At 42.1% G+C, this 17855-nt stretch overlaps 1 protein-coding gene across 1 annotated transcript in view; it reads right to left on the reverse strand.

Moving 5' to 3' along the window:
- Window positions 1–17855, reverse strand: part of LOC134456914 (ribonuclease inhibitor-like) — a 36023-nt gene that overhangs the window by 4250 nt on the left and 13918 nt on the right. Inside the window, exons 4-10 of the mRNA XM_063208558.1 lie at window positions 16582–16752; window positions 12176–12349; window positions 6198–6371; window positions 5470–5643; window positions 2628–2801; window positions 2316–2492; window positions 1–86 (exon numbers count right to left, since the gene is read on the reverse strand). The exon at window positions 1–86 is cut by the window's left edge and continues 88 nt beyond it. Of these exons, the coding sequence (XP_063064628.1) occupies window positions 1–86; window positions 2316–2492; window positions 2628–2801; window positions 5470–5643; window positions 6198–6371; window positions 12176–12349; window positions 16582–16752 (1130 nt within the window). The remainder of the gene's footprint in view (window positions 87–2315; window positions 2493–2627; window positions 2802–5469; window positions 5644–6197; window positions 6372–12175; window positions 12350–16581; window positions 16753–17855) is intronic.

Here is a 17855-nt window from a genome sequence, read left to right on the forward strand (position 1 = left end):
CCAGCTGTTTCAGATTGGAGTTGTTTGACATGAGAGCAGAAGCCAGAGATGAACAGCCTCTCTCTGTGATCTTACATCCATTCAACCTGGTAGATATACAGTATGTGAGTACCACAACATGTTGAGTAAAACAAGTTCAAACAAGACACCAACACAGGGAATATGTTCCTCTCAATTGTACAATTAATGTGAAGCTAAGGTTCTGCTGTCTCGGACTAGAGTTGTGTGATCTGCAAGCTGATATTACAGATGAATGACTCTTCTCTGTGAGGTTAAGAAATCTCTCTCTCTCTCTCTCTCTCTCTCTCTCTCTCTCTCTCTCTCTCTCTCTCTCTCTCTCTCTCGACTCAGCTATGTAAATGTTTAGCGCTCTATGCAAAAGCCTAAACAGCCAAAGTAAATTGGGCAAAGTCAGAGGGTTTCATCACAGGGGTGTGGGTGGGTGGCTGCTCCCTGAGGGTTTAAAGTGGGTGAGGAGTGGTCTCAAGGTGTTGTGGGTGTTTCTTGGGACGGCACAGTTTTGGGAGGGGTGCTGGAGAAGGTGCAGACTAGGTTGCAGACTAGGTTGTCTAGGTGGCAGTGGCTTCTACCTGAACTCTCTTATAGGGGGAGGGTGCTGGTCACGAACAACCTGGCTGCCTCCATACTGTGGCATAGATTCTCAATTCTGGAACCACCAGAGGACCTGATAAAAGAACTGCAAAGAGGACTGGTGAACTTTTTTTGGTCAGGGCAGCACTGGCTTCCTGCCTCGGTCCTTTTCCTCCCTTTGTGTGTTAGTCGACATACGGAGTCGCCTGGAGGCTTTCAGGTTACAGGCGGCGCAGAGACTTCTATATGAGGAAGGTGTGGTGTGGGCAGCTCCCGCCTACTCCATCCTCAGATCAGCATCGCTGAGCAGGCATGACCGGCAGGTGTTTCTGCTGGATGCGGCGCAGCTGGATCTCTCACGACTGACACTAACATATCGGTCCATGTTGTCTGCATGGTCTAGGACTTTTAAGATCGAGAGAATCTTCTCTGAACCAAAGGAGTGGATTTTGGGCGAACCCTTGTTCCACAATCAGCTGCTGGGGACAAGGCTGCTGTCCTCATGGAGCATACAAGGGCATTTTGTGAAGGCTGGAATCACCGTTCTGGCCCATCTGAGAGACAGTGCTGGGTGGAGGTCTGCCGAAAGCCTGATGGAGACATTGCAGCTCAGGTCGGGCAGGCTCCTCTACAAACTGCTTGAGGAGATCCAGACAGTACTGCTGGGGGCTTGCAGGGAGGCGTTGGGAACATTGCAGCCGTAAGAAGTGCTGGGGTGGAGGGCATCCTATCGTCTCCCCCCAGTGAAGATAAGCAATGCCATCAACGCAGAACTGGTCGGGAGTGGAGGGGCTCCGGTGTGGCAGGAGGCACTGGAGCCAAGACTCTTCAGAGATTTCTGCAAGAAGGCTCTCTATGACTCCTGCGTCAAAGTGAGGCACCAGACTATATTGGGAAGAGCGGGGGCATGGAGGTGGTCGGAGCTGTTTGGGCCAGCTTTCTCTTCAAGGGCGTGCTGGAGGTCCTTGTATAAGCCTCCAGTGGAGAAACGTGCTGCTGATTTACAGTGGTGCTTAGTTCATGGAGCCATAGCCACCAATAGGCACATAGCGCACCTGAATCCAGCAGTGTGGAGGGAATGCCTGTTTTGTGGGGAGGAGGAGACTGTGGACCATTTGTTTATTTTTTGCAAAAGACTGGAGGGACTCTTTTAGTGTTTACAGGGGTGGGCAAATGTGTTGCAGCTGCCTTTCTCACACTGCAGTTTTGTCACTGGTCCTGCTTAAGGTGAAAAGGGAAGTGTGCCTCTTCAATTTCTTAGTGGCCTCAGCCAAATTGGCCATATGGCGAACCCGAAAAAATAAAAATCTTGGGGTGGGGACAACAGGCCCTGTGGAAGATTTAAAGGGGATGGTGGGGTGTAGGGTCAAGGTGGAGTTCGCCTATTACAAATTGGTGAATGATGTATATTCTTTTTTTGGGAATTTGAGGATTAGGAGGACTGTTGTGTGAGGTGGATGAGGTTGGTGTTGAGGCTGTGAGGAGGGAACTGGTTTGTTTTTGTTTTTTCTTTGCTAAAAAATTATGATGTTCTGACGGCTTTGTAAAAATGTGACTCTGGTCCAATAAAGGACTTTTTAAATATCTCCATCTCTCTCTATCTCTCTCTATCTCTCTCTCACACACACACACACACACACACACACACACACACACACACACACACACACACACACACACACACACACACACACACACACACACACACACACACACACACTTACCACAGTGTTTCCAGTCTACAGTTTGTATGTTCCAATCCGTTTGAAAGCAGCCCCACTCCTGAATCTCCAATTCCAAAATTGTAAATCAGCTTCAGCTTTTTAAGACTGGAAGAGTTTGCGCTGAGTGCTGAAGCTAGAGGTTCACAGCTGTTCTCTGTGATCTTACAAAGCTGTAGACTGAGACACACATACAAGTACGTAACTCTCTGTGCTTAACACAAGCTTTTGCAAAAGCCCTACATACACACCCAATTTATTAACATAATGTCTGACATAAATATCAATCACACATGGACACACAATCAGCCTTACCCCAATGTCTCCAGTCTACAGTTTGGATGCACTAGTCCAGTAGAAAGCTGTATAACTCCTAAATCTCCCAGATCATTTCCAGTTAGGTTGAGCTCTCTCAGACTGGAAGTGTTTGATGTTAGAGCTGAAGCTAGAGAAGAACATCCCATCTCTGTGATATGACATTCCTCCAACCTGACAAGACATGCAATATGTAAGCACCACAACATGTTAAGTAACAAAAACTTAACCAAAACACCAAATGAAGAAAACATGTTCCTCACAATTGTGCTATTAATGTTGCCTGGCAACGCCCTCCTACGTATTTTCGTACCAAACCTCCTAGCTTGGTTCGCTCACCGTGCTACCAATCAGCAAACAGTTGAGAGTGGTGACGTATCACTCACCCGCAGAGTATTTGATAAGGTAACATTTTTCACACTTTTGTCTTGTTATTTGTATGCTTTGGCAACACTGTAATATGACAGTCATGCTAATAAAGCACAATTTGAATATTAATTTGAAATCGGAACGCCAATGAATTTAAATTGCAGAGCAAGGTCAGGCCATCTTCCACCCTCCATGGAAACGGACAGAGCTGGTCCTAGTCAATGTGGTGCCCTAGGCGAGCTTTCCTTTTTGTGCTTTTAGAAATTGTCATCTTTAAAGACACTGTGTAGGAAATGGTCAAAAAAGGTACTGGAACTATGCTGCTAATTGAAACTGGGCTGCCTATTGCACAAGTTGATCTTTTCATGAAAGTTTCCGAAGTAATAAACTAATATTTTCTAGTATGGTCGAAGTACAGTCATTTTTGCAGCTAAAAAGGGCTATTTCTGGAAATTCAAAATGGCGGACCATGGAGAAGATCCCCCTTTTCATGTAAGTGCAATTTGTTCAGTCATAACGAATACTTGGAATTTTATGGTGGTGTTAAGTATTCATATAAAAGGTAACATTAATGAATGGGTAGCATGAATTCTGGAAATAAACAACTAAAAATCTCACACAGTGTCCCTTTAAACATAGCATTGTACATCTGATAGAGTTCATCTGATCTGGTACATACAGTACATATATTGTACATACAGTATACTGAGTGCCCATGAATAATCATTGTCAATGTAAAGTTTAATATTTGAAGGGTCTATTTGCAAAACGGTGTGAACGACAATTTTTGACTTTTGCATTTTATTATTGGAAACGACTGTTCAGACGTCATTTCACCTACGTGCAAATTATTGGCATTCAAATATTTTGAGAACATACTTTTTAAACCTAAAATGACTTTAGTTGCAAAATGGTGTATCTGACAGAACACTTTATTTGCAAAACGGTGTATTCGCCATAACACTTTATTTACAAAACGACGTTGCATTCTATTTGAATCTCGGACGACATGAGAAGCGTGGAGAAGCTGCGCTAACTGTCCTAACCTACCATCAGTCAGCTGATAGCAATAAACAAAGAGGATCTGACCAGAAAAATAACTGAAATTGTATTCAAATTCAACGGCAAACTTCGTCTTTTATGAGCTCCATAAGCAAGCACCATTACGCACGAGGCAGCGGAGTTCAACAGCTGTAGACCTGCCAACGTGAGTACCAACATCGGAGGCTTTTGGGGTGGAGCCGCGGTGAAACCAGTGGCTGTTGTTAAACGGAGAGAGAGAGGGGAAGAGAGAGAGAGCACCACAGACTGTATTGAGAATAGCCTACCGCGATTGGTCCAAGAGATGGGTTTAAACAGGCGAGAAACCCGCGAAAACGGCAAATGTTGAAGTTGTGTCCTCTATTCCGATGATTCCGATGATGCGTCTACTACCATGCCGAAATATTGGACCGACAGCTGGGGACATGCTGTCAAAAACTGCCTTGGTGCGTCGCATATATCGCTTTGAAAAGAAAATAAGTATGTTCGGTAATTGTGTACAAAACTACCTAATTTTACTATTTCATGTATCTGATTGATTATTGTTAATCAGGTATTGTACCTAGGGTTCCATTCGTTCATGAGAAATTATTTTGCCAACTGGTTGAAGCTGTTGGGCAGGATGACGGCAGATATGCTGCATGTGGGTATCAGTTTCCACTCAATTTTCAAAATATGTGTCATTTGCCTTCAATTAGCTCAAGAAATACTCTGATGAAAAAAAAATGTGAATGAACATGATGGTTAATACCCAGTACAAAAATGTCAATTTCCCAAGATTTTCCAAAATGGAGATACACCGTTTTGCAAATAAACCCTTCATTTTATTTCACTTGATGTTCTCATTTTGTGGGACTTTCGGGCATTACTGGTGCCCCCAAGGCATTTGGAGCCCTAAGCGACCGCCTCGTTTGCCTATGCCTAGCACCGGCCCTGGAAACGGATTCCTCTCAGCTTGTTCCAGACTGTTTGACGGAGTCAACAGTCGGCTTTCGCCCAGGCTACCACTAATGTGAAAGTATCTGAAAAAATAGCTAGTGTTAATATGGGCTGAGTCTGGTGGAGTGTTCATGTTAGATAGGGTGATCTTGCATAGCACTAATATATTAGTATTTTACCTGACTCCATTCACCCTAGAAATCCACGTAAATATCTAATCTACCATTTTCCTTTGTACTTGTGGCTCCTTGATTATTGTCATTGAAAATGAAAGTTTAATTCAATATCTGGCAAAAGCGCAATTCAATGTGTGATGAATGGGGAATAGTCCGCCTAAAATTGTTGCGGAAACTTTGAATTTATGAAAATACAGTTCATCTATGAAATGCTTCCACTAAAAAGGCACACCAAGTTTCATTAAAATCTGTGCTGGCCGGGCACAAATGTCTCATTTCACATGAAATGGCCTGTACGTGTACAACATCAAACTTACTGAAGTATCTCCAGTCTACAGTTTGGATGTTGCAGTCCTGTGGAAAGCAGCATTACTCCTGAATCACCAAGATTATTTATGCTCAGGTCCAGTTCTGTCAGACGGGAGTTGTTTGATCTGAGAGCTGAAGCTAAAGATGAACAGCCCATCTCTGTGATCCGGCATCCCTGCAACCTGATAAACATATTATGTGAGTACCGCGCATGTTGAGAGACAAAACATCAACTAAAATACTAACAGATCGACAAGTATCTGGGGAAGTGAATGAGGAAGGTGACACACTGAATAATGTTCTTTGATTTGATTATGGTTGTCATGAAATGGGTGTTTAGTGAAAGGTAATGCATTCTTTTCTGACTTTCAATTAAGCTCAATTATGGAAATGTGGCACTGCTACCAAGTCTACGGAAATGTTCACATTATGTTCAAGATCAAAGATGAATTGACTCTCACTTATCCTCATACATTTATTAATGTTTTCCAAGGTGAAGGGCCGCAGACCTTCACTCCAATGGGAAAAAAACCCTGTAGTGATTCATCAGATGGATGAGTATGAGTTTGAAAGTGGCATCAGAAATCTTCATGTTGTACCCTCCATTTGATGCTGCTGCACGTTTCTGACTGATGGCTTACCTAAAATATGTCACTTGTAGTTGTTCTTATCAATACAAATGCATGACATATGAGCAGACTTCATGTCACGAGACACACATGACTTAAGGACTTACTTTAGGGTCTTGAGTTTACAGTTGACATGGTCCAACCCAGTAGAAAGCAGCTCCATTCCCGAATCCCCCACATCATTGAATGTCAGGTCCAGCTCTTTTAGAGTGGAATGTTTTGATCTGAGAGCTGATGCTAGAGATGAACAGATGATATCTGTAAGGCCACAGTTCCGCAGCCTGAGAAACATACATATGAGAAAAACAAACTGACCCTTAAAGTGATACTGTCCCATTTTGGAAAGAAGCTTATTTTACACCTCCCCTTCAGTTAGATAATAGGGTTTTACCGTTCTCCTATACTTTCAACCATTCTCTAGGTATGGCAGTGCAAATTTTACCTCCAAGCTAGCAGTTAATATTCAGTCCTATGAGACCAGTTAGCCGCCAGCTGGTGTCATAGGACTCAATGTTAACTGCTAGCTTGGAGGTAAAATGTGCACTGCCATACCCAGAGAACAATTGAAAGTACAGGAGAACGGTAAAACCCTATTATCTAACTCAAGGGGAGGTGTAAAATAAGCTTATTTCCAAAAATGGGACAGTATCACTTTAAGTACAACATACCTATACACACTTACAGTACATATGACATACATGCATGCATAGTGTACATACATACATACATACATACATACATACATACATACATACAACAAACCTACCTACAGTACATATGAAAGAGATAGAGATGTTCCCCTGAAAACATACACACAGTCTCCCCCTCTGATTGTCTGTCTCTCACTTACCCACTCATTCACTCACTCACTCACTCACTCACTCACTCACTATAAACGCAAAACACACAACAAGGTTCATAACTAGCAAAATAGAGTGATCCAGTAGCCTGATAAACCAGCCTAAATGTGAGACGGATACTTAATTTAGTCTGGCCCCGATGAACGATACATCCAAAGACTGTTGATGAGAACAACCCGTTGTTTTTCAAACAGTGTCTGTGTCTATAGGCTGGCGCTCTGACCAATCAGCGATCTTTCTCGTAGATGTGCTTTCCCAACGTGACGCGAGCTTTCTCGTCACTCCCTCAAAACTCTGCCCGCTTTGATTCAAAACAAAATTTAAAAAATCTCTGCATTGTGATTGGTTTGCCAGACTCAGGGCATTGTGTTAAAAATGTTCGACCGATCCGAGGCCAGATGACAACTCCCAGCCGAAATATTTCAGCGTGCAGCGAGTGCCGCTGGTTTACCATGCTAGTGATCCAGGAGACAGATGATATGATCTTTGCATTGCCACGCCAACCGCTTCTTTGTCCTTCTCAAAGACAATTTGATAATGGTAGGCTTTAATTACACTGCTCTGTTTTGTGACTGGACTAGAGCTCTGCTTCCTGCTCGGCAATAGCGCACTTGCCTTGCAACCTTGTGACATAAGATCATTGCACAAACTTGGAGATTTCTGAAGTGTTGTGTGTCATAACAGCACTTCAGATATGTCAATAGGGTCGATAAATTTGTGTTGCGTACCCACAATAATGAGTCCCCCTCCCCTGTCATACCATATTTTACCCATTTGTGCCAAACCCTTCAGAGAATACAACACACAAAACTGAATCAGTACCAAAAAACATTTAAAAAAGTAATAACAACAAAGATTATTTATTTTTCCACACACATTGACTCTAGGGGTGAGTGATATGTCAAGATTTAGGTATATTGATGTTATTATTCATATATTCAGGGCTCTAAATTAACACCAGGCAAATGCTAGTGAAATTTCAGTTTGGCTGGTACAAAAGACCAACTTACAAACCCCAACTCCGATGAAGTTGGGACGTTTGGTAAACAGTGAATAAAATCAAAATGCTATCATTTTCAAAACATTCAATCTATTCATTAGGATGGAGAATAGTGAAAAGACAACATATTAAGTGTTAAAACCGAGAAAAAATATTGTTTTGGGGGACATATGTACTCATTTCTAATTTGATAAATCCAACACGTCTCAAAAGAGTTGGGACGGGGATCAGTGAAATTTAGTAAACATCCAAATAAGATAAAACAACAAAGAAGAACATTTCAAAATGAATTGTACTGACGGACAATATACTGTAGGTGTCCAGGTATAAGATCATCACAGAGAGGCTGAGTCACTCAGAATTAAAGATGCAAAGGGAATAATTACCATAGTTATTACATACATTTTTGAATTCCCTTTGATTTAGCACGATTGAGTGTATATAAGACATATTTTTGTTAATAAAATCATTGTATAGGTTCATGACATCATGAAATATATATTGGCTGTAGTCTCACTCTAGCACTCTAGGAATTAGAGCTATTGAAAATTGACCATATTAAGAATGCTTAATGCATGAAAATGATACAGGGGTGTAACATTCTCCTAAGCACCTGAGTTCACTTGAAATAGACCCAGAAGACATGGGAAACTGTCCTTTGCTTACAGAAGTCAGCAGAAGTTGTAGAAGTCCATTCTTTTTGACAATAATAGAGCATTGCACATCCTGTGCTACAGTGAAAATGGACCATCCGACTTGTGTTAGTGCTAGCTTCAAAAGTCAGCCTCCATGATGGCATGTGGGTGCAGTAGTGCATTGGTTAAGATGTTCTCACTCATCTGTAGAGTTAAAGGAACAGACCACTCTTTTTTGATTTTCACATATTTGCAGTATTTCCAAGCATTATTCATGAATGTGCATATCATTTTTGTCTATGTGTTTACATTGCCCCGTTTAACAGTATAGCCAAATTAGGCATAGTAATGCAAGTCTATGGTACAAAATAAAACAGCATCAAATGTACTTATAAACCATTTTAAAATTAATATAAAATTCACCACAGTGTAAAACGGAAATTTAATTCTGTCCAGTGATGACTTTTGGCTTGATGCTAAAGATACCAGTTACTTCCAGTGATTATGCTAAGCTATGCTAGTAATTCTGATCCAATAAATCTAAGTACTGAAAACACTGAGAAGAAAATGATATGCACATTCATGAACAATGCTGGGAAATACTGTAAATATGTGAAAATCAAAAAAGGGTGGTCTGTTCCTTTAAATACAGTGCTGAATGGTATAAATGGGTTTTAAACAGCATGAAAAGCCACTCATGCATTATATTTTGAAGGGAGATCTTCGATTACTGCCACATAATAAGGTCAAATTGCATTCTCTACGTAAGGGTTAACGTTCGGCGAGAAGGTCGCTACCGTGGAATAGCAGCACGACAGAGAGAATCTTTAGACCCCGACGCGGAGCGGAGCAAAGCAAAGCGACCGACTCGCCGAAAGTTAACCCGCTTATTATATGGATATACTTAAATGATTCACACATGGCGGGGACATTTCTTTAGGCCTATTTAATGTTAAGTCTATTATAGTTTTTAATATGTATTAAGTTCATTATGTCTAACTGTTTAACTTAAACACTTTGGAGTTTCTTTTGCCTTAAGACATGTAAAAGTTTTTATCTTTTACCTGACATATATGAGATTCCGTGCCGGTCATGCAACAAATCATATATTGGGGAGACAGGGAGGACATTCAACATAAGGAAAAACGAGCATAAAAAAGAGTGTGAAAGGGAAACAGAACAAAGACATACAAGAGCAGTAAAGGAGAAAGCCACACAGGAGAACCTCAAATCAGCAATAACTGACCACTGTAGGAGGGAAAATCACATCATGGACTGGGACAAGGCAAAAGTCATACAGCAAGAGAACAACAGATACCACCGCTGGATTAAGGAGTCTATGGAGATCAGAAAGCGTAGCCCAAGTACCATGAACAGGGATGAGGGGGCATACATGCTCTCACACACCTGGACCACCATCCTAAGAGGACAACTCTAACAGCAGGAGGTGTGACCAACCTGTCATTTTTGACAGGGAGGTCACACCTCCACAACAACATCAGCTGTTTTTAAAGCATGTCACTCATCAACATCACAGTGACCCTCTGATGAAGACGGTACACCGTCGAAACATGTCAGGTAAAAGATAAAAACTTTTACATGTCTTAAGGCAAAAGAAACTCCAAAGTGTCATAGTTTTTAATGTCAAAAGACTGTTGCTGCGCAAAACAAAACAGTGCCGTTGTGGAATACCGCTAGGCAACAGCTAGGTAGCCAGGACAACAGGTGTTGTCTATCACAGCAGCTGATTAGAGTCTTGTTGAAAAGTCGCTTTAGCAGTGAAAAGTCTTGTTGCCATTGACAGCGGTCTGTTATAGACCAACCCGTCCGTTATCGAAAAATAACAGACGTGCGAACGTTGGGGAGCCCCGTTGAAATGAATGGAGCATTCGACCGATGATGTCACACCATATAATAATATGTTTTAACAGTTTGGCTCCATCATAAGGACCAGCAGGTGATAAAATGGTGGGTTTTTGGTCAAGACCTGTCACACTATAAGCACTACAGAAAGGAAAACATTGCAAAACATGACAAGGAATACACCCACCATTTAAGATGGTGAAATCATGTCCAAGATAGGAATTAACACTGTTTTTTTAATATAAAATCATCTCATCGGTTAATGTATTTAACTGTTAAGTGTTGTCTTTTGTTTTGTTTTTAGTCTTCCTCGACATTTGCTGCCATTTATTGTCCCCGTCCCAACTCTTTTGAGACGTGTTGGATTTATCAAAATAGAAATGAGTACATATGTCCCCCAAAACAATATTTTTTCTCGGTTTTAACCAGGGCTTTGAACCATTATTTTTTTCCAAACGTTCCGTTCCGAACAGAAACGGAATTATAACGTTTCCGGTTATAAGTTCCACCAATAAATTGACGTTCCCGAACCGGTTAGAACAAAAAAATACTGTTCCCGGAACGGTTAATTTCGTTCCTGTCAGCTAATTACTCCCATAGGCCTAACTGACGTTAATTAACCAAGAAAGACGGAAGTGCAAATGAGTCAGCCTACATTCCAAACTGTTTATTCAAGCAGATTAAAAGAATATCCTCCAGAATTTTGTCATTCAGGGACGACCTAAGCGGAGAAGCGGAGACTAAACCTCAATGATGAAATGCACACTCCACGCTGACTTGGGTCACGAGGAGCGCTATGACTGACATTGTGAGTTTGTGCATATTTGAAGCGGCCATGGATGCCCAATAACGTCGAACATTCTCGGTGCACTTTACACGCGCTTCTCTGCAATGTCTTACAATGATGCAATGGAAACTCTGCCCTTTTGTATGACAGTGGTTTCTCTTTTTTAAGATGTGCAGTGGAGAATTTGTAGTCCACAGCTATCTCTCCATTCAGTCAGTGAATGTCTGATGTCACACAGGACGTGAACCTCAGCCGTCATGGTAACATGCGCAGGAAAATAATTACCTTTTTTGTTTTGTTAGAGGAACAGTATTAACCGGTATTAACCGGTTACCATTATTTTAAAATAAGTGTTCCCGTTCCAGAACATAAAAAATAATAACGTTTCCGGTTTCGTTTCTGTTCCCTGTAAAATACAAAAAGTTCCCGGTTTTCGTTTTCGTTCCTTGAACCGGTTCAAAGCCCTGGTTTTAACACTTAATATGTTGTCTTTTCACTATTCTCCATCTAATGAATACATTGAATGTTTTGAAAATGATAGCATTTTAATTTTATTCACTGTTTACCAAACGTCCCAACTTCATCGGAGTTGGGGTTTGTACTAGCCACCTTTCGTCAGTGTGTGTTTAGCTAGTAAGATTATCATCTAGCCATTTTGGCTGGTGACTAAAAAAGTTAATTTAGAGGCCTGAATATATTTAGTTATATTAGTTATTTTGTATTAGTTATATTTATATTATATCATATTATATATTCTATTATAATGTTTTTTTTTTTAAATATTGCCCAGCCCTAATTGACACTATAGAGCCACAGAAAGGTTGTTACTCAAGCAATTAGAGTCCTAAAGAAAAAGTTGCACATCTCTTCACTGTGAGATCACAATTAGTGAGGCTGTAGGCGCACACGCGCACACACGCACACACACACACTTACTTACTGCATTATCTCTAGTCTACAGTTTGGATGTTCCAGTCCAGTAGAAAGCAGCTCCACTGCTGAATCTCTCAGAGAATTTTCACTCAGGTCCAGCTGTGTCAAACTGGAGTGATTTGATCTGAGAACTGACTCTAGGAATGAACAGCTCTTCTCTGTGAGATTACAACAGCGTAGGCTGAAAGACACAGATGTGAATGACATGTTCAACACCAACTGAACACAAAACACTCGTGGTACAGTATAGACTGTGTGCAGAATTATTAGGCAAACATGTGTTTTGACCATATTGTCTTTTTTATGCATATTTTCCAACAGCAATCTATATGAACATGAAAGCCTATTGGATTTAAGCATTCCAGGTCATGCATATTTGTATAATAAGATGTCAGGTGTGAATAATTATTAGGCAAATTTGTTTCCCTCTGGGAAAATGGGCAACTAAATAGATCTAACAAACTCTGAAAAGTCTATTAACAATTTTGAAGTGTTCTAGAGGGATGTGGCTGTCTTGAAATTAGCAAGATGTTGGTCACGTTCGCACAGAACTATCAGATGCACCGCTACAAAGTCATCAGTCTCTTAAGAAATGTCACTGCCAAACATTGAGAAGAATTTAACGTGAAACTACAAAAAAAGTATTACCCTGCAGTCCTATCATATTCCAGAACAGAAACCTACACCGAGTGTCCAGAAGAACAGGGTATTGAGCGCTCAGAGACATGGCCAAGGTAAGAAGGGATGACACCAGACAACCATTCAACAAGTTAATTAAGTCAAGACTGGGTCAAACATACCTGGGGACAGAGTTTTCAAATGTATTATGAACTTGGGAAAGTGACTCTTGACAGACAGAGTGGATGAACCATTGGCTGGATCTTTTAGAGGGAGAAAATTGCATCTTTTACGAAGACAATGGTATTCATGCTGTAATCTGCTGGTATTTGAGTGGAACTCAGGAACTGATCTGAGTGTGCACATTACTGATCTAGCCATAGGCTCACCAACCTGGTCCATTAACAGTCACTTTCACTAGTTCATAAAACCATTGAAAAAACTGTCTAAAGACATTTCTTGACCCAGTCTTGAGTTAAGTTTCTTGTTGAGTGGTCTTCAGGTTTCAGCCTGTTTTACCTTGACCATGTCTCTGAGTGCTGAATACAATGTTCTTGTGGACACTCGATGTAGGTGTCAGTTCTGGAATATAACAGCACTGCAGGGTAATAGTTTTTTGGTAGTTTCAATTCTTCTCAATCTGGCAGTTACTTTGTGAGCACATGTAATGTGACACTGATGGCTTGTAACGGTGCATTAAATGGATGTGACCAATATTTCAAGACAGCCACACCCCTCTAGAAGACTTAAAAATTGCTTATAGTCTTTACAGAATGTGTTAGATCTCTTTTGTGGCTCATTTCCCCAGAGGAAAACAAAGTTGCCTAATAATTATGTGCACTAATTTTGCCCTGATATAGGGTATTGGGCTCCTTCGATCACACCGTCTCTTATTATACCAATATGCATGACCTGGAATGCTTAAATCCAATAGGTGTTCATGTCCATAAAGGGTGGTGGCGGACAATATGCATAAAATGGACGATATTGTCAAAAAACTTGTTTGCCTAATAATTCTGCACACAGTGTATGTGTTCCTCTGAATTTAAATGGTAATCATAAACAATAACAAATTAATTATCACATATTAGCATTCACTGTAGCAAATATGCATGCATAACAGCAGCTCGACCTGATCATGACTAAGGACTGCCAAGCAGACAACATCAAGGTAACACCAATGCATGTCTCAGACCATTTTTTCCCTCCATTTCACCACCTCCCTACCCAACCCTACACTCACCCCCCCTCCCTTGGTCACATATAGGCGGAATCTACGCAACCTGTCACGCACTAGCTTTGCATCAGTGGTGGCAGATGCCTTGCCCTCAGCAAGCGTGCTCTCCTCACTCGATGTTGACACTGCTACAGATTCACTCAGCTCCACACTGACCTCTTGCCTTGACAACCTGTGCCCACTAGTCACTAAACCTGCAAGACCTTCACAACCGCGACCATGGCTGACAGAGACCATCCGGGCTCTACGTACCACCCTCAGAGCGGCGGAAAGGAAATGGCGCAAAACCCGCAACCCATCTGACCTCGAAAAACTTAGATCTCTACTAGCCTCCTTCTCCGCCTCTGTAACAGCTGCCAAGACGACCTACTACAACGACAAGATCAGCAACACTACAGACCCACGTAAGTTGTTTTCTACATTCAAGTCACTGCTCAACCCTCCTCCCCCTCCTGCGCCCACAGACCTGAACCCAGACAACTTTGCCACCTTCTTCACGGAAAAGACGGCAAATATTAACAAGCAATTCTGTGAGCTGCCCTCCCGCCCAGAAGACACCCCCCGGGAAAACACCCCGACTTCTACAACACTTCATGAATTTTCTCTGCTCTCAGAAGAAGACGTTTCCAAACTCATCACAAGAAGCCGTCCCACTACCTGCCTACTAGACCCAGTGCCCACGAACCTTCTTCAAGACATTGCCCAAACAGTGGTCCCAGCAATCACATCCATCATGAACTCCTCACTCTCCTCCGGCACTGTCCCCTCCGCCTTCAAACAAGCAAAGGTGACACCACTACTGAAGAAGCCTACACTGAACCCTGCTCATGTCGAAAACTACAGACCTGTCTCACTGCTTCCCTTCCTATCCAAGACGCTAGAAAGGGCAGTTGCAAAGCAGGTCACCCACTTCCTAAACCAGAACGGATTACTGGACCCAAAACAATCTGGTTTCAGAAGTGGGCATTCAACTGAAACTGCGTTACTCTCAGTGACTGAAGCTCTAAGGACTGCAAGAACGGAAGGACTATCCTCGATCCTCATACTACTAGACCTGTCTGCAGCCTTTGACACAGTCAACCACAAGATCCTACTGAGGATACTCATAGCCATGGGAATCACAGGCGTTGTCCACTCATGGTTCAACTCCTACCTCTCTGGACGCACCTTCAGTGTGTCATGGCAAGGGAAACTGTCTACGACTCACACCCTCTCCACAGGCGTACCCCAAGGATCAGTGCTGGGACCCCTTCTGTTTGCAATATACACCTCCTCCCTGGGACGTGTCATTCAAACACATGGGTTCTCCTACCACTGCTATGCTGATGACACCCAGATGTACCTGTCCTTCCGTCCAGAGGACACCACGGTTTCGGAACGCATCTCTGCCTGCCTTACCGATTTGTCAACATGGATGAAGGACCACCACCTACAGCTGAACCTGGCCAAGACAGAGCTCCTGGTGATCCCAGCTAAAGAGTCGCTCAGTCACAACATCAACCTCAAGATAGGCTCCACCATCGTGACCCCAAACAAAGTCGCCAAAAACCTTGGCGTCATGATTGATGATGAGCTGTCATGCTCCAACTACATCAACTCAGTCACCCGGACCTGTCGATTCCAGATGTCCAATGTACGGAATATCAGACCTGTGCTGACACAATATTCTACACAACGACTGGTGCAGGCCACGGTCCTGTCCCGTGTTGACTACTGCAACTCACTCATGACAGGTCTACCTGCTTGTGCGCTAAAACCTCTGCAGATGATCCAGAATGCGGCGGCACGGTTGATATTCAATCAACCCAAAAGGACTCATGTTACTCCTCTATTTATTGAGTTGCACTGGTTACCGATCGCTGCCCGGATCAAGCACAAGGCATTGACCCTTGCCTACAAAACCATCACAGGAATGGCCCCAACTTATCTGAAGGACCTACTGACGCCTTATGTTACTGGAATAGAACTGCGCTCATCCAGCACAAGCCGTCTGGCTCTGCCATCCAGTCGCTCTAGGTACTCCCAGTCAAGACTGTTCTCCGTTGTGGTACCCAAGTGGTGGAACGGTCTCCCAGAGGCAGCAAGACTAAGCATGTCTCTTGCAGCCTTCAAGAAACAACTAAAGACCTTCCTCTTTCGAGAGTATCTACTAGACTAATGCTTGAGCTGGCTTTGCCCCAGGGCAGACTCCTGACATGATGTTTAGTTTAGTTTAGTTTGCGTGTGTGTGTTTGTATGTGTGTGTACTCGTTATTTACTCTTTATGAAAAATAAAAAAAACAACCCCTCTTTGTAACTGCACTTGTTGTTCTGTATATCTCCTGTGCACTTTGCATTTGCTTGTGATGTTGGCTTGATTATGTCCTCTTTTGAAAGTCGCTTTGGTTATAAAGCGTCTGCCAAATGCAATGTAATGTAATGTAATAATAACAGTGTACGAACGCACACACACACACACACACACACACACACACACACACACACACACACACACACACACACACACACACACACACACACACACACACACACACACACACACACACACACACACTTACTTCAGCACCTCCAGTCTGCAGTCTGGATGCTCCAGTGCAGTAGAAAGAAGCTCCACTCCTGAATCTCCCACATTATTCCAATGCAGAATCAGCTCATTCAGCCGGTGGTTGGATATGAGAACTGAAGATAGAGCTGCACAACTCTTCTCTGTAAGGTTACAACTCCGCAATCTGTAAGTAAACATGCATGCGCACACACGCACGCACACACACACACACACACACACACACTTGGCACGCTATTCTACTAATTGGAAAATTTAGTTACCTACGATTTCTTTGCATTTTTAAGACAGTCTCATGGTAACAATAATATTACAGTATCATGGTTTGTCAAAAAAATTCCAAAGTTTTCCAAAATTGTCTACCCAAAAATTACTATCAAACAAATTCTACACAGGAAGCACCATTTTGTCACTTCCAAAATAAGCATGTAACAATTGGAATTTGACAGACATGTTTCAGTTGTGGCTCTTTATTTTGACCAATTTTGGCCTTACTGCTAAAATGGTAGTCAAAAGCAAGTAAGCTACCAGCTACCGCTCATCTTTAACAAAAATCAGCAAAAGCAATTAGAGAAAGCAGAATATTGGACAATATTCGGTAGTCACATTGATAAATGCTACTTTCAATGTTATCATTTACTTCCAAAGGATATTACTAACAAACTCACAAAGCCACCATGAAGGAAGAGAGGCCTAGACAAACTTCCGCATCCAAAACAGAGGGGAGGCTTTAAGCAATATCATATAAGAGGGAAAGCCTCCTGCTCCATCAAAATTGACCAGGACACAACTGACCAAGTCAATGAATTTATTTTTTCAGGAATCATCTTAGACTCTCAGCTTAAGTTTAGTAAACAAATTAAGAAACTCACCACAACGCTTCGAACAAACTTGAACTGTTTAATAATGATAAGGCATCATATACAGGCTTTTAGATAGGGGGGCGTCTGGGCGTCTTTTCGACGCCCTATTTTGAAAATAGCAAAAATGTGGACGCCCTACTTTTTTAGTAGGACTCCCTAAAGACGTCCTATTTTTTCCACTTTGTCCGCGTTAACCATGCTGATGTTCAAAATTCGCCGAGTCCGAGCTTTCCCACGATGGACGATTTTTATTTACACCGCCATTTTGGAAGTTTTAGAAGATGAAATATAAAATACACCCAACCAGCTCCATCCTCCATAGTCAGGGTCATTTTTCCAAAAAGTTGACACCTGAAGGCAAATCATGTTAATTTTCGGCATACAACTGATTTAGGGGTATTCAAGG

The sequence above is a fragment of the Engraulis encrasicolus genome, chromosome 10, assembly GCF_034702125.1.
Source record: "Engraulis encrasicolus isolate BLACKSEA-1 chromosome 10, IST_EnEncr_1.0, whole genome shotgun sequence".
In the NCBI taxonomy this organism is placed as follows: Eukaryota; Metazoa; Chordata; class Actinopteri; order Clupeiformes; family Engraulidae; genus Engraulis; species Engraulis encrasicolus.